The sequence below is a fragment of the Anas platyrhynchos genome, chromosome 25, assembly GCF_047663525.1.
Source record: "Anas platyrhynchos isolate ZD024472 breed Pekin duck chromosome 25, IASCAAS_PekinDuck_T2T, whole genome shotgun sequence".
Lineage (NCBI taxonomy): Eukaryota > Metazoa > Chordata > Aves > Anseriformes > Anatidae > Anas > Anas platyrhynchos.
Window position 1 is genome coordinate 7,780,562 of NC_092611.1, and position 17,159 is coordinate 7,797,720.

The 17,159-nt window shown below is 48.3% G+C and overlaps 1 protein-coding gene across 23 annotated transcripts in view; it reads left to right on the plus strand.

Moving 5' to 3' along the window:
• Positions 1–17,159, plus strand: part of GRAMD1B (GRAM domain containing 1B) — a 156,109-nt gene that overhangs the window by 121,493 nt on the left and 17,457 nt on the right. For 16 of the 23 annotated variants that reach the window (XM_072027759.1, XM_072027758.1, XM_072027761.1 and 13 more), the window contains 6 exons: positions 3,843–3,863; positions 12,866–12,968; positions 13,726–13,829; positions 13,985–14,080; positions 14,553–14,633; positions 16,897–17,012. In XM_072027759.1, coding sequence (XP_071883860.1) covers positions 3,843–3,863; positions 12,866–12,968; positions 13,726–13,829; positions 13,985–14,080; positions 14,553–14,633; positions 16,897–17,012 — 521 coding nt within the window. Of the gene's footprint in view, positions 1–3,842; positions 3,864–3,908; positions 11,219–12,865; positions 12,969–13,725; positions 13,830–13,984; positions 14,081–14,552; positions 14,634–16,896; positions 17,013–17,159 lie in introns of those variants that run through there. The other 7 variants (XM_038167520.2, XM_027444369.3, XM_072027777.1 and 4 more) reach the window with 4 other exon arrangements.

Here is a 17,159-nt window from a genome sequence, read left to right on the forward strand (position 1 = left end):
ATGCAATCCACCAGCGTGGCATGGCCCAAACCACCTAAAGGCCTGTGTCAGCCTTAAGCTTTTACTGGCAAGCACTGCTGCTCCTGGAACAGCTTTCTGCACTCAGGGAATAAAAGAGTTTTGTTTGCAGTTAACAGTGAAATACATGTTTTTTAACCTCTTTCGCTCTTGCCCAAGGATCAAAGTTATTTGCTCTCAGTCGCATGTCTTTCAAGACTCATCCCACTATCTGTACCTAATAATGAGTGCTGAGGAGAAAATATCAGGTTAGAGGAAAACAGGAATTTTGATGTAAGCCCTGAAGATTGAGCAGTTTAGGTCAGGAGGGATCTCTGAAGCTCTCTAGTCCAACCTCGTGTTCAAAGTGGGGCTGATTTGGTAACATCAGGCTGCTCAGAATCTGCTTTAGTTGCATTTTGAAAACCTCCCCACGTGGAGACTGCACAACCTTTCTGGGCCCCTGCTCCAGTGCTTAATCACTCTTGTTGTGAACAGGCTTTTTCCTTCTATCCAAGTAGAATTTCCCTTACTGCAGCTTATGGTTGTTGCACCTTGTCCTTCCAGCGTGCAATTATGAGAAGAATTTGGCTGTCTTCTCATTTACCCCTCCTGCTGGGTGGTATAATCCCCTTTTAGGTAGTAGCTCATGAAGTTCTGGTCATTTTGGACTAAAGTTCAGAATTTGGGAATAAATTTCATGGATTTCTTTGAGTTACTGGGCTGTGAGGGTTCAGAAGTCAGCTGAATAAGCATAGAGCCTAGACGGACATAGATCAGGAGAAAGGGCTCTGGAATTTGTTCAGAGCTCTGTGCCCTCACTCTGGTCTGTGCCTCTGTTTCCTTTGTTCCAAAAAGGATTAAGTGATGTCTCTAGAGTCCATGGCAAGTCATTCACTTGGCAAAATGTTTCTGTTCCTCCGGAAGCAGCAGTACGTAGGAGTGAGTTGTGATCCTGCTCCCAGGAATGCTAAAAGGTGGAAACTTCTGTTGGCATCAAGCTAGCAGGCTGAACTTCATATTCGTGATCCGCTGCTTCCCATCTGCACTGTAAGGCTGTAATCTTCTAAAGAAATACATGCAAAAGTAGGGTCGTTAACCTGCGAAGATTCAGAGGCAACACTACATTAATTAGAGGCTCAGAAAAAAGCCCCCATTTTTTTCCTTCCTCAAATTCTCCTAAGTTCTTCCTGGTTACAGCCACCATGTAGCTATGAACTCTGGTACCTGCTCCTATGGCATCATCTCTGACAGCCAGTGACATCTTTTCCACTTCTGTGTGCGACTCCCTTCCTCTGTTGCTCATTTATTTTATCTTTTCAGTTCTAATGTTTATGGTTTCTTTTTCCAGTATGACAGACTTAACCTGCTCAAAGTAAGAATGTTTTTCGTTTTTCTTTCTTTTTCCCCTCTGTTATACTATCTCTTGATTTTCACAGTTTGCATCCCTCTATATTCTGATGCTCAGTGATTTAAAAAAAGAAAAAATTGAAGGCAGATTTAAGGAGTCAGATTTACACTGAGGCTTAGTTTTGCCCCTCTTTGGACTCTCTCTAGTATGTTCTACCTGCAAAGCATAGGGATTAGGAAGAGGGAACCTCCTCATGTTTAGAATACTTGGTGGAAGCAAAAGATGAGGGTTGGGTTATCCGTATGACTGTGTGAAAGGGGAAGAAAGCCACAGAGAAGTCACACTTGGGGAAATTCAACTGTGCAGGGCAAAAGGAGTTACTGCAATTAATGTAAGCAAGGGGAATGAACTCCTGTTGCAGTGTGCTGACACCGCATGTGCACCCTGATTTAAAAGGCTCAGTAACAGTGGTGTTTTGTATATGCCAATTTTAGTTTGATTATGGATTTTTTTTCCCCAGGAATTTTAGAGTTATGCATTTTTCTCATTAAGGCAGGCAGATGGCAAAACAAATCTGCAGGAAAATCACTCCATCTTAGATCCTGTGCTTCTGAGGACAAGGTGGTTTGTACGAGGACAAAGCTTAATTCCCCTCATTTTTTTAGTGTAGCCTGAATTGCATAAGACCTTTTTCCATGTCCTGCTGGGAGAGAAGGATGAATTCAGCTGAACCATTTATGAATGGAGCCTATGGTGAAATATGGAAATGTGTAGCCAGTAAGAAAATCCATCTGGTTGGTCAATGAGCCAGGTGTGTATTCAGTTCTTCAGTTCATATTCTTTTCCTAGGGACTGGGGAAAGGCTTTGGGGCTGTTGCTCTTTTTAACATCAACCTTTTGTGGTCTGTACTGTGGCATATACCATGTTACTCTGGGTTTTTTGTTAGAGACCAGTGCAGTGAACAGGATGCTGTCCCAAGTGGCAGAAATGCCCAAGGTGGCAAGGGGCCCTTTGGAAACGTTGGCTCTGTGAGTGGGATCTAGATGGCAGGGAATTCTGTATGGAACAGGACCTAGGGAGCACAGGAAACTGAAAGCAGAGAGGTTTAGGAAGAGAACAGTGTAGGCAAACCATGCCTTCGTAGGTATCTCTGGTCCAATCTGATCTCATTAACACTTTGTGCTTACTTTCCTATAGTAAGACATCCCGAATGTCGTTGGTCCTCTTGTGGGCTATCCCGGTGCAGCTGATTTCTGTGCTTCTGTGAATATGAACTTAGCTCTCTGCCTGAAACCTTCAAAGACTGCCATAAGTCAGAGAAATAAGTTCGTTTTCCTTCATGTTCTAGACGGGATGGGGTATAAAGCTGTGAGAAATACTCCCTCCAAGGTCAGAAGCAAGATGACTTCAAGGAAAGAAATGCAGTAAAACTTGGCTTCTGTCTTTGTCTGTGTAACTGAACTCCCGCAGGTGTAACGCAGACATGCTGCTGGTCACAAGAGGGGGACAGGCACAGCTGCGTGGCTGCTGACACACAAAGAGCCTGACCACTAGCTCTGCCACCGACCACCGTTAATGGTGAAAGGCTACGGCACCTCCAAGCCTCGTTGCTCTGAGGTTAATCCACCCTAAAATGGGGGATGCCTGTAATTTCTGTCAGCTCTGCTCTGTGTCCTGACACTGGAAAGCCAGCCTCGCTGGAGTGGGAGTGTGAAGCCTATTTCTTCCTCCCTCTGTGCTGATAAATCTCACCTCCAGCTGAAAATTGCCAAGTGCGACTTTCCAAGCTGAGCGAGCTTTTTCATACGCTCCAGTGTGACATGTGGCCTGCCCTCAAACCGTCTGAAATGCCATAATAAGGGCAAAAAATTACATGTGCAGAGGATGCAAAGCACTGTGCGCTGAAATTATGCAACAGTCTTTTTTTTTCCGTTCAGCTTTTCTAGCGATTTTCTTCGGCAATTTTTCTGTCTTTGTACGCGTCTCCCATTTAAAATTTAAAATAAAGTTCTGCCTGGTGGCTGTTGTGAGTAAAATTGTGTCTCTGCCTTCTGATAGTTCTTCGAGGGCTCATTTGCAGAGGGTGCATTCAAATCGGTGATTTTACGCCCTAGCCAGCAGCCGTGGAAGAATAAAGCCTCTAAAAGAACCGGCTGGCACTGCTGATGGTTAGCTCCTCTGCTGCTAGCGGGCGCTGCTGCTCTGCAAAATGATTGCAGCGTGAGTTTGTGTGTGTGCGTGCATGTGGACATGCACACATTAGCCTGAACTGTTTCCTATTATAGACTCATGCTCCTGGATTTGTTCTTTGTTTCTGTGACTGGGAATAACTGTTGGGCTGCACTGTGAAATCCATTGAAATCTTCTGTTTAACCTCACTTTCACTTCGCTAATTATGCAAACCAGATTGGACCTAGTTTCTCTATCCGTCTTTCTTTTTGATCCTAAGATCTCTGTGCTAACTAATGCTTCTCTTTTATTTTGTCCTTACAGAAAAGCCAGAGTTGGTATAATGTAAGTACTCCAGTTTCTCTTGTCCCTGGGTGAAAATGGGCTGGGTGCCTGGGGGGGGAAGGTGCAAAGGGGCTTTGCAGTGGCAGTGGGGCATACTGGCCATTTCCCAAAAGAGGAGCTGGAAATGGCTCAGAACTGGCAAAGGAGGACTGACATCCTGAGGGAAAGGGTGCCAGCGGTAGGGAGCAAAAGCTTTGTCTGTGCAGTCGCTCTTCTGATGATCTCTCCATCCTGTACCTTCCAGTTTCCTGGCAGAGTTGGTCTTGATGTGATGTGAAACAGCTGCCACCATGCAAACCCTTTGCATCTCTCAGGGTGGTGTGGGGCGAGAGAGGAATTATTTTCTGTTGATCTCACAGAAACGCAAACCATCGCCTGCTTCTGCCTTCATCTTATTTTTGTTCCGCAAGCACGAGGGGCAGTGGTTAGGCACAAAGCTGGCAGTTTGCGACTTTCCACAATCGGTGCCACCTTTGCATGGTCGAACCCCACCCCGAAGCGCTTTGAAGCAGATACGAGCAGCACGGTGGCTTTGTAGCCAAATGCAGCAGCCTTTCCACGTTCAGCAGCGGGTCCGACCTTCCTGCAGCGAGCGCCAGGCATAAGAACCAGTGATTTTATCAGATACGGCGTGCTCAGATTTGGCAGAGGCGTGAGAGGCACACTTATTTGCTGTACATAACCAGCACGGGGACGTTTCACTCTCTCTGCCTTGTCTCAGAAGCCGTGGCTGGTGTAGGTAGCATGCTGTGCAGCCGTGGCAGCCTGCCGGAGCTCTGGCTGGATGTGCTGGCTGGGGAACCCGTATCAGGTGCTGCAGATCCGTGGCTCTCTGCGGTAACACTGCCTCGGGTTTGGCTGGGATCATGGCTCTGAAGGATAGCACAGAGATGTGAGAGAGGGGCTGTGACAGAGCACGCTCTTTCTTTGTTACCGTTGAAGGAGGAGGTGCATTTTTCTCACTTTTTTGCACCTTTCTCTGCTTAGTAATTACTAACCCTGGTAAGCCTGCTGCGTCTCTGAGGTGAAATCCCCTTCGATGATTACTTAAGGTGTTAAATGCAGCTGGGTTGATGTATGAATCCTTTGTGCTCTCGGTAGGAAACAGACAGGCCTCCCTCAAAAAGAGAAGGGAATTTAATAAGGCTGGAGAGGAGGGGGAGAGAAGTGGGAACAGAAAACAGCTGTCCTCTTGGCAGGGACATCAGTGCAGAGCTCCCTTTGTTGTGGGGGAAGAGCCAAGTGGGATAATCAGATCGAGAGCTAGCTAGCAGCAAGGACAGGAGAAGATCTCAGACGCAGATGGAGGCGGGGAGGCAGTGACACGAGGAATGAGGCATAACCCACGGTGGCCCGAGGTGGTGGAGCAGTGGCAGTTTGAGGAACCGTGGGGTGAGGCACTTTGGGCACGTAGGCACCCCAAACCGGCGCGTGAAGTCCGTGGCCGTGGCTGAAGGTGACTTCTGCTATCGCACAAGAGCTGATGGAGGCGGTAGCTGCCAAGATCCATTCCCTGCTGCATGGTGCTTCTCTGTGGTCTGCTTCTGTGGGTCTCGTGTGTTTGTATCCTCTCTATCTTATCTTTCTGTTCTCTTGTTTTTCCTCCATATATTTTCAGCATGAGAGACAGTACATCCGGAGAGTAAGCACTGGCTGCATTTTTTGTGGTTTCCCCCCACAATTATTTTCCTTTAGAAAGCAAAACAGAACACGTTCTAGTTAGTAGAGACGGTCTGGCCAGATAAAAGCAGCAATGTGGAAACACGGATGGGCTGCAAACTGCAGGAAGGCATTCAATCCAATTGCTAGTATTAACATCAAAAATTTGCTAATGTGTCTCCTTGATCGACTTTCTCTTTTTTTTGCCAGCTCCTTCAGGCAGGATTTTTCTGGTGCTTGGACCATGCTGACTCCTTTATTTCTTACCCCACTGTGAGCAGCTGTAGAAATGAATCTGTGGAGGCTCCCCCTTCACGAGGCCTTGCAGTTTCATTTTACCCATTTCCCCTCACTATCATTTTACATAAACTTCTCTATGCGTGCAGCAAACGCTCCACAATTGTTCTTTGTGTCTCGTTGGCAGCCCTGGGTGCCAGGCACTGTGCAACACAAAACAAAAATATAGTCGTTGCCTCAAAGAGCACATGGCCCTCAAAGCTTCCCAAAGCATCAGTGGTCAGAATGCCAGTTTTCTAAAATAACTTCAGTTTTTGCTGCTTTTAACTGGTCTTTTTGTCCTTGTAGCCCTATATCCCTCTTTGGCAGTTGGAAGCCTTCCTTCTCTCCCCCTTGATTCCTTATTCTCTACTTTTTCCTTCCGATGTCACCGACTTCTCCGCCCTTGTGTGTTCTCCTCTTGATCCTAGCAGTGCTTTTTAGGATTGGCATCCCTACCAGACTGACAAGTGGGAGAAAGGGAGTGAACCAAGGTCATGGCTTGATTTGGCAAGAGTCCTGCCCTTTCATGGTCTTGGTGCGTTCTCTTCTTGGCTCTCCAGAAGAAGAGTGCAAGATGATCGGGTGCACAGTGAGCGTTAGAAAACAACACCAGAATAAATATGCTCAACCTTACAGGGTTTGCTTTGTGTTTGTGCCCTTACGGTGGAAAAGCAAACATCACTGGGCTGGCTGGGTTCACTAGCAGTGGAAAGGAAAAGTCTCCTGAGGTGTTTCTCGTGCCTTTGGTGAGGAATAGCAGACAGGGAGCCTCTGGCTTGAAGAAGTGCTTTTCTTACGGATTAAACCCCAGTTTGTTGGTCAGCTCTGGTTTCAGCCCCACTCATCTGTGCTCATCCACGCAGTTTGAGTGTGTCTGCATTGGAGTTGTGTGTCTGCATGTTGAATTACTGTTAATTGGTTTATTATTTTTAAAGGAATAGAGCTCATAAGCAAGTTTTCTCTTTAATTTTGTTTACTAAATTACTTATTTTGAAGACCTGATGTGCTTAGAGGTGGGGAATTTGTGTATCACTCCCCTGGTGGCGTGAAGGATGAGGTTGCACTGGCTCTGTGGGATACAAGAACTCCACAAGTTGGTAGAAGGAATTCCTCACCCAGCAGAAGTCAATAAAATGAGAGACAAATTGGAGACATTTTGGTGCCAAAGAAGAAAAAGCATCTCTTTTGTCCTTCTCTTTCTTGCTGGGCTCTGGGTGAAGGGCCTCATGTTTGAGCATGGAGGAGCTCCTGGGTTTCACGTCCTGAGGTCAGCGCCAGCTGAGGCCCTGAGCCCAGCAAATCTGCCAGGATTTTTTTCTGCCTGCTTCTCTGTCAGCTGGACTGGTGATCCTTCTGCTTCCCTGACTGTTCCTAAATCAGGCTGTGCATCTCTGATTTTCCACGGCATTTCTAGCTGCCGCTCTCTAGCAAGGGTTACTGCTGTGCTGGGAGCTGCCATGCCTCAGGGGAATCTGCAGAGCATGCTCCCAGGAAAGAGAGTAAGAGGCTTTCGAAAAATTAGAGCAAAAGCAGTTGACGCTGGGGAAGATGTGAGATTTGTGTCTGTCCATGAGGTTTTCAGTTTAATATTTAGGTCCCAAGGTCAGCCCTCCTCTGTACTCCTTTCCTTTGTGTTTATCTGCTTGCAGTCCTTTCACCTGCCTTCTCTTTTGGAACTGTGCTTCATTTTTTTTTCTTCTTACAGCTTTCCCCTCTACCTGACCCGAGCCTCCACCTCTTCACCCATGTCCAGTACAGTTCCAGAATGGTTAGTGGAAAAAAATATTACAGTGAGAAGACAGTAATTGCCTCTTTCAGGTGTTCTTAAATACTACCAAAGACCTTTACTGTCCTGGTTAGTCCGAAAAGTTCAGCAGCAGGACAGTTCTGTCCTCTTGTCTTTGGGAGAGCAAAGTCTGCACTGAGGATTGCGCTGAGTGGGTCAAAGCCCCAACAGAAGCCCTGCACCTGCAGTTCTGCAAACAAAGGCTGTGCACACAGGGCAGCTTTCCCAGCAGTGGATCCAGGGAAGGCCTCAGCTGAGCCGTGCACAAACCCAAACAGTCGGCTTCAGGTATCACTGCTCGGAGTATTTCCCTCTGTCCACAGATCTGCAGGCTCTCCCTGGCTGTAGTGCTGGAGCTGCGTGCTGTATGTCACCGTTTGCAAAGTGAGTGGGAGAACATGCTCAGTGAATACAGTAATACTGCACAGAAGCTTTTTTTCGTAGAGGAAAGCAGTAGCATAATTTCCAAGCCATAGGAGAATCAGAGCCAGAGAAGGCAGAAAGGAGGCAGAAAGCCTTTTGGAGCACACAGGAGGGATGTGGTCTCCTGTGGAAATGCCCTTTCTGGAGCTGAGCACTGTCTGTATCCCCTGTAACTTTCGAACTCTCTACGCAATTTCAGCTTGCAGAGCTGAATGTCTCAAAAATAAATCTGGTCAGATTTGTGTTTTGGTAGGTAGCTGCGTAAAGGAGAGAGCCCTGGCCCTGGGAGAGCTGCAGCAAAAGTGCAATAGGAGGTGGCTGAAGGCCTTTCTTTGTGAAGCTTTTTAAGCAGCACTTGCAGCTTCTTAACAACATCAAATGATCACGAGACTGAGCACCGTCAGAAATCAGCCTTTGATGTCTTGGTGTGCTGTCTTCTTTCCTTGCAGCACCCTCTTGGAGACCTCATAGATGCCAGAGCGAAGGGGGAATCTCAGCTGTTGGAATGAGTAAAATAACCTGGATTAAGACAAAGAGAGGGAAATGAAGCACTGTTTTAGGGAAAACACCAGAAACGTCTTCCCAAGGGGTGGCAGCCTGAGTCTGACTCAGCACCAGCAGTCTTATAACGGGGTTTATTGCAGAAACCCAGGCCTGAGGATGACATAGTGAGGTGCTGAATGAGCTGCCTTACTCTGAATCAGTGCTCTCAGCTTTCCAGTGCCAGTAACCATTTTGTCAAGCTGTTCCTGGAGCAGTGTAACTCCTTGGCTTTCAGGTATTTTTCACAGGCAGTTCCCCACGGGGTTTCCATGATGTCAAGCGTATTGATTACTGGCCTGGCACGCCTGCTGTGGTGGAGCGGCACTAAATTAGAGATGAACTTCTGGTGCATGCTCATGGGATGATGAATTCAAATTCACTCTACCACAAACTGCCAGTGATTGCTTTGAAGCTTCTCCCTCTGGTGTTAATTCATTTTTAAAAGAAAGGTGAAAAAAAAAAAAAAAAAAAAGGGAAGGAAGTCCCCAGTGACCCGACCAGATTTGGAAGAGACGCCGTGGGACAGGTGGCCAGTTGCTTTGCTGGCATCAATCAGCACAGCAGTCCTGCTGTCAGTGGGGTCTAAACTCTCCCACACAAGCAAGGCACGTATCCTGCTCTTTCCATTACTTCTGCTCTGTCCAGAGGCAACGCAAGTCCTCCACAAAGGCTTAGGAGCAAGTCCATCAGTCACGCAGAACAGTCAAGGTTTCCCTTCCTGGTTTTCTCCCTGCCTCCTTATATCTACCTGCGTGCTGTGCCAGACTGTACCTTCCTCAGCCCTTGTGTAGTCAGACTTCCCTGTCCTGTCCCATCCCCCAGCAGCAGCTGCTTCAGATTTCCTCCCAGAGGATTTTTCAGCATATTACCAGCGAGTCGTGGCCCTGGCAAGGTCACGCTCTTCTCCCCGTTCCCCCCCGAAAACTCGCCTCCGCCCGTCGCAGTGCCATCCTGTCCCGTCCCTCTCTGTTTGCAGTAGGGTTAATGTTTGCTGTCACCACCTCCGGGTTCGTCTTCCGATCGCTCGTGCCATTCAGATCTGCACCGGGAGAGGTGGGTGGCTGCGGAGACTGAGAAACATCCTGGCGGGATTTTTTTGGAAGCAATCCCATGCTGTTTCCAGAGAGAAAGGCCATTCAGTAAAACAACACAGGTGCCTCACAGCTGTCTGCAGTGCTAATACCTTGTCCCTCCTGGGCTGCAGAAGTTGCTTTGCTCTCCCTTCACCTGGGGATGCTGGGTGAGTGCAGGCAGATGCGAGGAGAGATGCCTTCATGGTGCACCTGAGCATTTTGATGGTCCTCCCTGCACCCAGTGGCCATGCCCTTGCAGGGTTTTGTGTGGTTGGAAACATCTGCGAGCCCAGTTTGTTAGGAAGAACTCGGATTTTTCACCAGTATGCCTGCGTCTGGTTCTCACAGCTCAGCATCGTGGCTGAGCAGAGCTGGCATGGCGTGGGCTTTTCCTCTGCATTTCCACACTTGAGCAGAGATGGAGAGTGTGGGGATGGAGGGCAGAGGGATGCAGGGAGCTGTGCTCCAGGCAATCTTCCCGAGACCTGCAGGGAGTTTACTGGAGCCTGCAGGAGCCCTTGCTCATCCTTTCCAAAGTGACCTGGCTGAACCTAGAAAGCCGCAGGCTTTTTTGGGGGGGCGCAGGAGCAGCTGAGCTCTAACATTTCTTAACTCCGTGGGTCTCGCAGGGCTGATTCATCACAGCTCTGTTCTTTTGGCTGGTCCCTCCTTAGCCCAGCTCCCCTCGCGCCGCCCCCACTGCAGTGTCCAGCAGCTCTCCACGACAGGAAACATCTGCTGGAGGCTGAGCCTGGGTTACTGCAGGGCATTGGCCGGCAGAGCTCCCCTCTACAGTAACTGGAAGCATGTGCGAGGCACTTTGGTATCCCCTCGCCTGCTCCTTCCACGAGAAACCTCCCCAAAGACCAAAGCTGCCTTTCCGAGCAGAGGGACAAGAGGAGAGAGCCTGAGGCAGGCACAAGAATAAGAATCGCTGCTTTTCTGCTTTCGAAGCAGGGAGAAAACACCAGCAGCTGAAGGCTCTGAGCTGTTTGGTGTCCTGTTACTGTGGGGTGCTGGCCATCAGACCTGTGCTGGGTGCTCGCTCGCAGTCCTGGCCATCGGGGCTGGCTCAGGAGTCGCAGACGCCTTGCACAACCTGCCTGAGACCGCTCGGGTTGTTGGTGCTTTTGCAGCCCTTTTCCAGAGGATACCTGCAGCAAGAATTGGGTGAGACTGGAGCAGAAGAGTGCAAACACTGCCTGCCAGCACGCTTATCCTCATGAGCCACTTGGAAAAAGTCCTCCCCAGGGCGAGTCCCCTCTCAGAGCTGCAGAGGCCGCTAGGGCAGACGACCTGAACGTGAGCGGGGAAGCAGGGGAAGGCACACGAACTCCTGCCAAGCTGCTGTATCTCTTTCGACTTTGAATCTAAACAAGAAGCAGTGACAGCAGGAAGAGGAAAAGCAGTCTGCCTGGGAACACGGGGAGCTGTGGGAGCACCGAGGGGACGCTATGGATCCCTTGCCGGAGTGCGAGGCTCTCTGGGATCTTGTGCTGCATCAGGAGCTCTCAAGTCTGCTCTCGGACCTGGACGGGCTTGTCGACTTGCCCCAGGAGTATGTCAGCAGTGGATCAGATGAAATTCTAGCTGTGAGTGTTGCTAAACTGAGCTGTTTTTCACTGTAACAGAAGTTCTGGTGCTAAGCAGAAGCGTCTGTTGTAGTGCAAGCTTTGGATGGGTCAGAACATCCCAGGCTGTGGGGAAGGGAGCAGAGTGGGGCTCCCCATGGAGACAGAACTGGTCTGTAATGTGTTAAACCCAGAGCTCAGAGCTGATTATAATCTCTATTCCTCCCTCTTTTCCCATCCTCTGCTTGTCCCAGAAAATATTGGGCTTAGGCTCTTACTGGAGCCCGTCTCTGGCCAAGGCTTTTTCCAGATATTCAGGCTAGAAGTTTGGTAAGTGGAATGATGCTTCTGTCAGTTGCTGCTTTGTAGATTTTATTCGTAATCAAGACACCTTCCTTTGGGCCCACAGGTCTGAAACAAATATCTGATGTACTAAGATGTTAAAATTATTGTTTCTAGTTAATTAGTTCATTGAAACGATGTGTGGAAGAGGGAATGCTTCTTCTGGGGGAGAAGGGTGGGGGTGTCGGTGCTTCTTTCCTTTCTCTGACAGCATTTGGCAGTTCTGTAAGGCTAAAAACCTTCACATTCCTCCTATCCCTTCAGCACTCCCTCCCAGTTTCTCAACCAGAAACTACCTTCTGTAGTCACGTTCATTTGGGGACCCCTTGCTGGGAGGCTGCGGTGTTTGCCCACCGTTCTGCATTGGGAGAGTTGTGTTGTGCAGCTGCTAGAGGTAGGAAGGGGCTGTTGAGAGGAAAGTGAGATACAGAGGGAAGAGCTTGTCCCCCAGGTTGCTCTGCCTTCCCTACGTTTGTGGGAGAAAGAGCAGGAGAGATCAGAGGAGAGACACGGGCCTCCTGAAATTGTACCTGCCTCTCTTTCAGTCAGTTCTGAAGTTTTGGCTATTCTGAGGGGCTGTCAGCACGTGCGTGGCATGCAGGAGGTGGCCTTTGGCTAGAACTGTCGGTCCTGGGACAGAGTCACGTTAAAGTTTAGTAAACTGCAGAGAGAAGCCAGCTCCTGATCTCCCTCCAGCCAACAGCACGGTTTTGTTTGATGCCTTCCGTGAGGCCAGGTGTCTGCAGAATAAACACAAAACACGGTCAAGACCCTGTGCGAGCCTCTTCTGCGCCCCACAGAGGTGTTCCCCCTACACCAGCAGGTAGCTGTGGGTTCCCTGACTGCCAGGTAAATGGGGAGAAGAGAGGGCATGACTGCGTGATTCCTGACCTGACAGTGATTGTTCGAGCTCCCCCGGCAGGGCTGCAGCTACACTGAAGCACTTATGGCCTGGGGTTGCGATGCTGTTCCTGGAGAGCTGAGGAGTGGCAGCTAGCTGAGGAATTGCAGACAGGGCGTGCATCATACCTCGTACAGTCTGTGACCGCAGCAAAAGGGATTTTCTCTGCACCCTCAGCTTCCACGCAGTTCTGCACTGCAGACAAAGGCACAGGCCTTCTGCTCTGTGCGTACTCTTCCAAGTCAGGTTCTCCTCTTCCTCTCACTTAATGCACTAAATCCCAGATCCTCGCACCTGTGCCTGCTGTGATGGGAGCTCCTGGCCTCGTGCTTTGTAAGTGCATCTGATCCCCCTTCTCCTTACCTAGGTGTTCCTGCTTTCCCACTCCGTTTCTCTCTACTCATGCCTGCCCCTCTCTTTAACAGGCGCTCTGTTATTTGCAGGTGTTGAGTCCAACCTACAAACAACGGAATGAAGATTTCAGGAAACTCTTCAAGCATCTACCCGACACGGAGCGTCTCATTGTAGGTAAGGACTGTCCTCTTGTGCCGTGCTCTTCCCATGGTTTTGGGAGGAAATGCAGCGCACATACATGCAGCTTTTTCCTCTCCTAAGAGATTGTCACCAAGGAACAAGCCCACTGTCTCTTTCTTGTGCACAGACCGTCTCCCTCCTCACTGTTTCTAATGGGTTTCGTTTGTTTTACTTCGGGGAGAGCACAGCTGACCAGTATCAGCTACAGCCTTGTCTCCTCCTGACTCGAGGTGTATGTTTTCCTCCGCAGTGCTCCCCAAACCCATTAGTGTTTGAGCTCTTCCCTCAGTTGGTCAGGGTTGCCTGTCTCAACGTGCATGGCCCTGAGCTTTCCTTTTTCAAGCTCCTTTGTATACCCCTGATGCTACCTACTCATCACTCTTCCTGTATTCATCTAGGCTTTGGCCTTGCAGCTAATTAGTGATTGCCCACTGCATCGCATCTGTTCTTTTATCTAATGTAACTGGTGATCTCATACCATGTCTCACACTGCTGCAATATGCACAGACTAGCAGAGGACTAGAAATTGTTGAGTAGGCTTAAATTGGGAGAGAAATGAGCGATGCAACTAGAAGGAGAGAAGGAAAACCCAGGTTAAAGGCTGTGGCCCAGTTCCTCCTGGCTCACAGTCCTTTCTGCAGGATTGTGTCAGGTAATTTCTTCTCTTGGTGCTGCTGCTTATCCTCACATTTATGCTGCCTTGTCTTCTCACCTTGATGCTCCTTAATTACGATGTGTTGTTCACCCACAGATTACTCATGTGCACTACAAAGAGACATTCTCCTGCAGGGCCGCCTCTACCTCTCTGAAAACTGGATCTGCTTTTACAGCAACATCTTCCGCTGGGAGACATTGGTAAGGCTCTCCGACTGGCACACGGAGCATGTGTTCTACGTCAGTATATTTGCTGACAACTTTAAAAGCACTCTTTCCATCGTCTTTCTCACCAGTGTCTCTCATTACCTGCTTTCTTTTTCTGCCTTCCCCTCTCTGCATGGCTCTGACTGTAGCTGACAGTTCGCTTGAAGGATATCTGCTCGATGACCAAGGAAAAAACAGCACGGCTCATTCCTAATGCCATCCAAGTTTGCACTGACACTGAAAAGGTACATCCTTGAAGCCTGCACTTTGTGGGTGTCAGGGGAAAGGGAGTGTTAACACCACCTCCATGGGAGTTTTCCAAACTGACTGCTTGTGGTACGTGGGGCCTGGGAGAAAGCACTAATGGAAGCGGGTTGGGTGCAGAGCTTCTGCAGACCTTGGGCTTGAGCTGAGTCGGGAACTCATGTAGCTTGTGTGTGGGCATGGAGGAAGTAGAAGATCTGGGTTATGTAGTAGCACACAGCTAACTGAGCTGTTTCTGTGCTCAGACCAGCTTTGTGGGTTGAGAGGCGCTCAGCCTCGCCATGAAGTCTCCATGGACTTCAGTCTGTGCCCAGGAGCTGAGCAGCAGCACTGTGTGCCTTGCTCAGTCTCTCTGTGTGCTGTTTCTGGAAAATGATCCAAGCAGCTGTGCCTCTTCATCCCCTTGATGGGCCTTTTCTGAACTGATTTTTCTCTCCATCTCTTCCCATTCAGCACTTTTTTACTTCCTTCGGGGCTCGAGACAGGACGTACATGATGATGTTCAGACTCTGGCAGAACGCTCTCCTTGACAAGGTACAGAGACCAGCATCTCAGTGTTAGGGGGGGATGAAAGGGAGGTGGTGGATTTATGCAGAACCACAATACCTGTGACTAATGTATATGCATAAAAAAAGATGTAGGGGTAGTAACTATGTGTTTAGGTGGAACAGATACAAAGCTGCAGGTGCAAATCTCTCTTTTTGCATGGAGTTCTGTCTACCCGCAGACACATCTTGCATGCACAGTAGATGTCTCTTTACCTCTGCTGAGGTGTGGAAGCAATCAGGAAGGAGATTTTTCAGGTCTGTAATGCAAGTGAAACAGCCCAGAGGAAAGAAGTTCAAAACGCAACAGAAATAGCTCACTGCACTGGCAAAGTTCTTAGGAAGTCTGTTCTTCAGCAGTGTAGAGTTCAAGATAGGGCAGGAGAGAAGCACATGTTCAGCACATCCCAAAACCAAACAAGAGTGATAGTGGCTGTAGGGTGCATTGGGTAAAGGCTCAGTAGGTTGGATTTTAAAATAAAGCAGGGATATGCACTTGCTGTGTCAAAGACCCCGTATATCCTATATTTGGTTCTGGGTATCTGTCCCAATGTCCAGTGAGTATTTCTGGCCTCACTCCAGGAATAAGACTCACGAACTGATCGTACAGGGCTGTCAGCAGATGTTCAGGGCTTGAGTTCATACCATACGGGGATACTGAAGTAGTCAAGTGCCAGAACACCCCGTCCTGAAATTGGGGTAGTATTTAGTAGGCACAAGGATCAAATTGCATTGGGCAGCTCATGTTGCTATCAGATGCTGTAATTTAACTGGCCCTTTGAAGTTTATCACAAAATTCAGTGCCCTTGGTTTCAAGGTCATGGCAAACAGGAACTAAGATTTGGAGTGATAAAGGCAGGAAACACTGAGAGAGCTCGTTTGCCAAATGAAGGAACCACGTCTGGCAGGAGGGAGGGAGAAAGAACCTAGTGTGGTTTTTCTGCTGAGATGTGAAGTAAAGAGAGTGTATGGAGGAAGAAGGTAAAACAGCTGGATATGTTTCTGAATTAAAGTTTCTCATCTGAGTGTTTTCCATCCTTTTGACTGCTAGTTTTGGGAGCTAGATTAAAAATTTCCTGCCTTAACACGTACAGTAACCATGGGAAGAAGTTTACGCCAGCAAAAAAAACAAAGTTCACTAGGTTTATTTTCCTTCCTTACCAAGAAATCTTCGTCACTGATCATAAGTTTCTCGTGGGTAAAAATCCATCTCCTTTCATCCGTGCAGCACACACTTAAATCACGAGTTCACCGACCCATTTCTTGAGGGCTCCAGAATGCAGTCATGTGGGAGTCAACGGACCTGCATTGTAAAGAGCTGGGCTTTTGTGAAAGGTCTTGATAATTCATTTCTTCTTTTTAGCTGGAGATACAATACAGTCTTTTCCTAGTAGTAACCCTTCTTGATTTTAAACTGCAGCAGGATATGTTCCTCTTTGTTGCTGTTTTAGATAATTTTCCCAGCAAGTGTAATCTTTAGGTAGTAATCTTCCACCATTTAAACAAGGGTGGAAGGGAGAAAAACTCAAAATGTGTTGGGGATTGGTGTGGTAGTGGAGACATTAAATTGAGACAGCAGAAAACACACGTAGAGGAAAACACAGATTTATTGCTTACACTATTACACACGCAGCGCTGTAGTGATGGGAGATCTCATTTCTTGTGCTACTCTGGGTGTAGCCTCCTGTTGGCTTCCTGGCAGTGTCTTCAGTAACCTGAGCTTGTGACCTGGAAAAATAACAAAGTCAGATTTTAGGGCAGGACCTGAGCTGGCAGCAAAGGCTTACTTGGCAAAAGGGCCTCGTACTACTTGATCAGGGCAATCAGTGCCAACTTGGCCTAACTGTATTAAGACATAAGCACATGTCTGCAGCCCGTGGGGCTGACCAGCCTCCCAGTAACACTCAGTCCACCTTGTGGCATTGCTGGAATTCAGAAGAAGTGAGTCAATCAAAAAGTTCTCGCCTCCCAGCAACAAGATGTGTCAGAATCTCTCGCTTCTGCTTTCAGGGCAAGAAATGTAATATCCCTGACAGTCATAATTCCAGATTGAGAAAGAAATAATGGGCTGATGGCAATCAAAATGCCAGCGTTTTGGGGTTTGACTCATACTGAGGAAAAACTGCTGCAGGGAGGGTGAGATCTTTAACACTTTCAGGGTGAGATCCAGTGTAAGTGTGAAGTGTGGCGTATTCATTATCTTTTAGTCTTCTCAGGTGAAAATGTACCCTGTGCTCTGCTCCCTCTTTTAGCCTCTCTGTCCAAAGGAGCTCTGGCACTTTGTCCACCAGTGTTATGGGAACGAGCTAGGTCTGACCAGCGATGATGAAGATTATGTGCCTCCTGATGATGACTTCAACACAATGGGGTGAGTGAGGAGGAGTGAAATCTGCTTGTGATGAAGAAAAGATGGCCTCAGGAGAGCAAGAGTCCTTATATATTGGCATACCTCAAACTGCAATTCGTTCCCGGTGAGAGATTTTGGGTTCTGGGCAAATATTTGGCCTTAGGGATT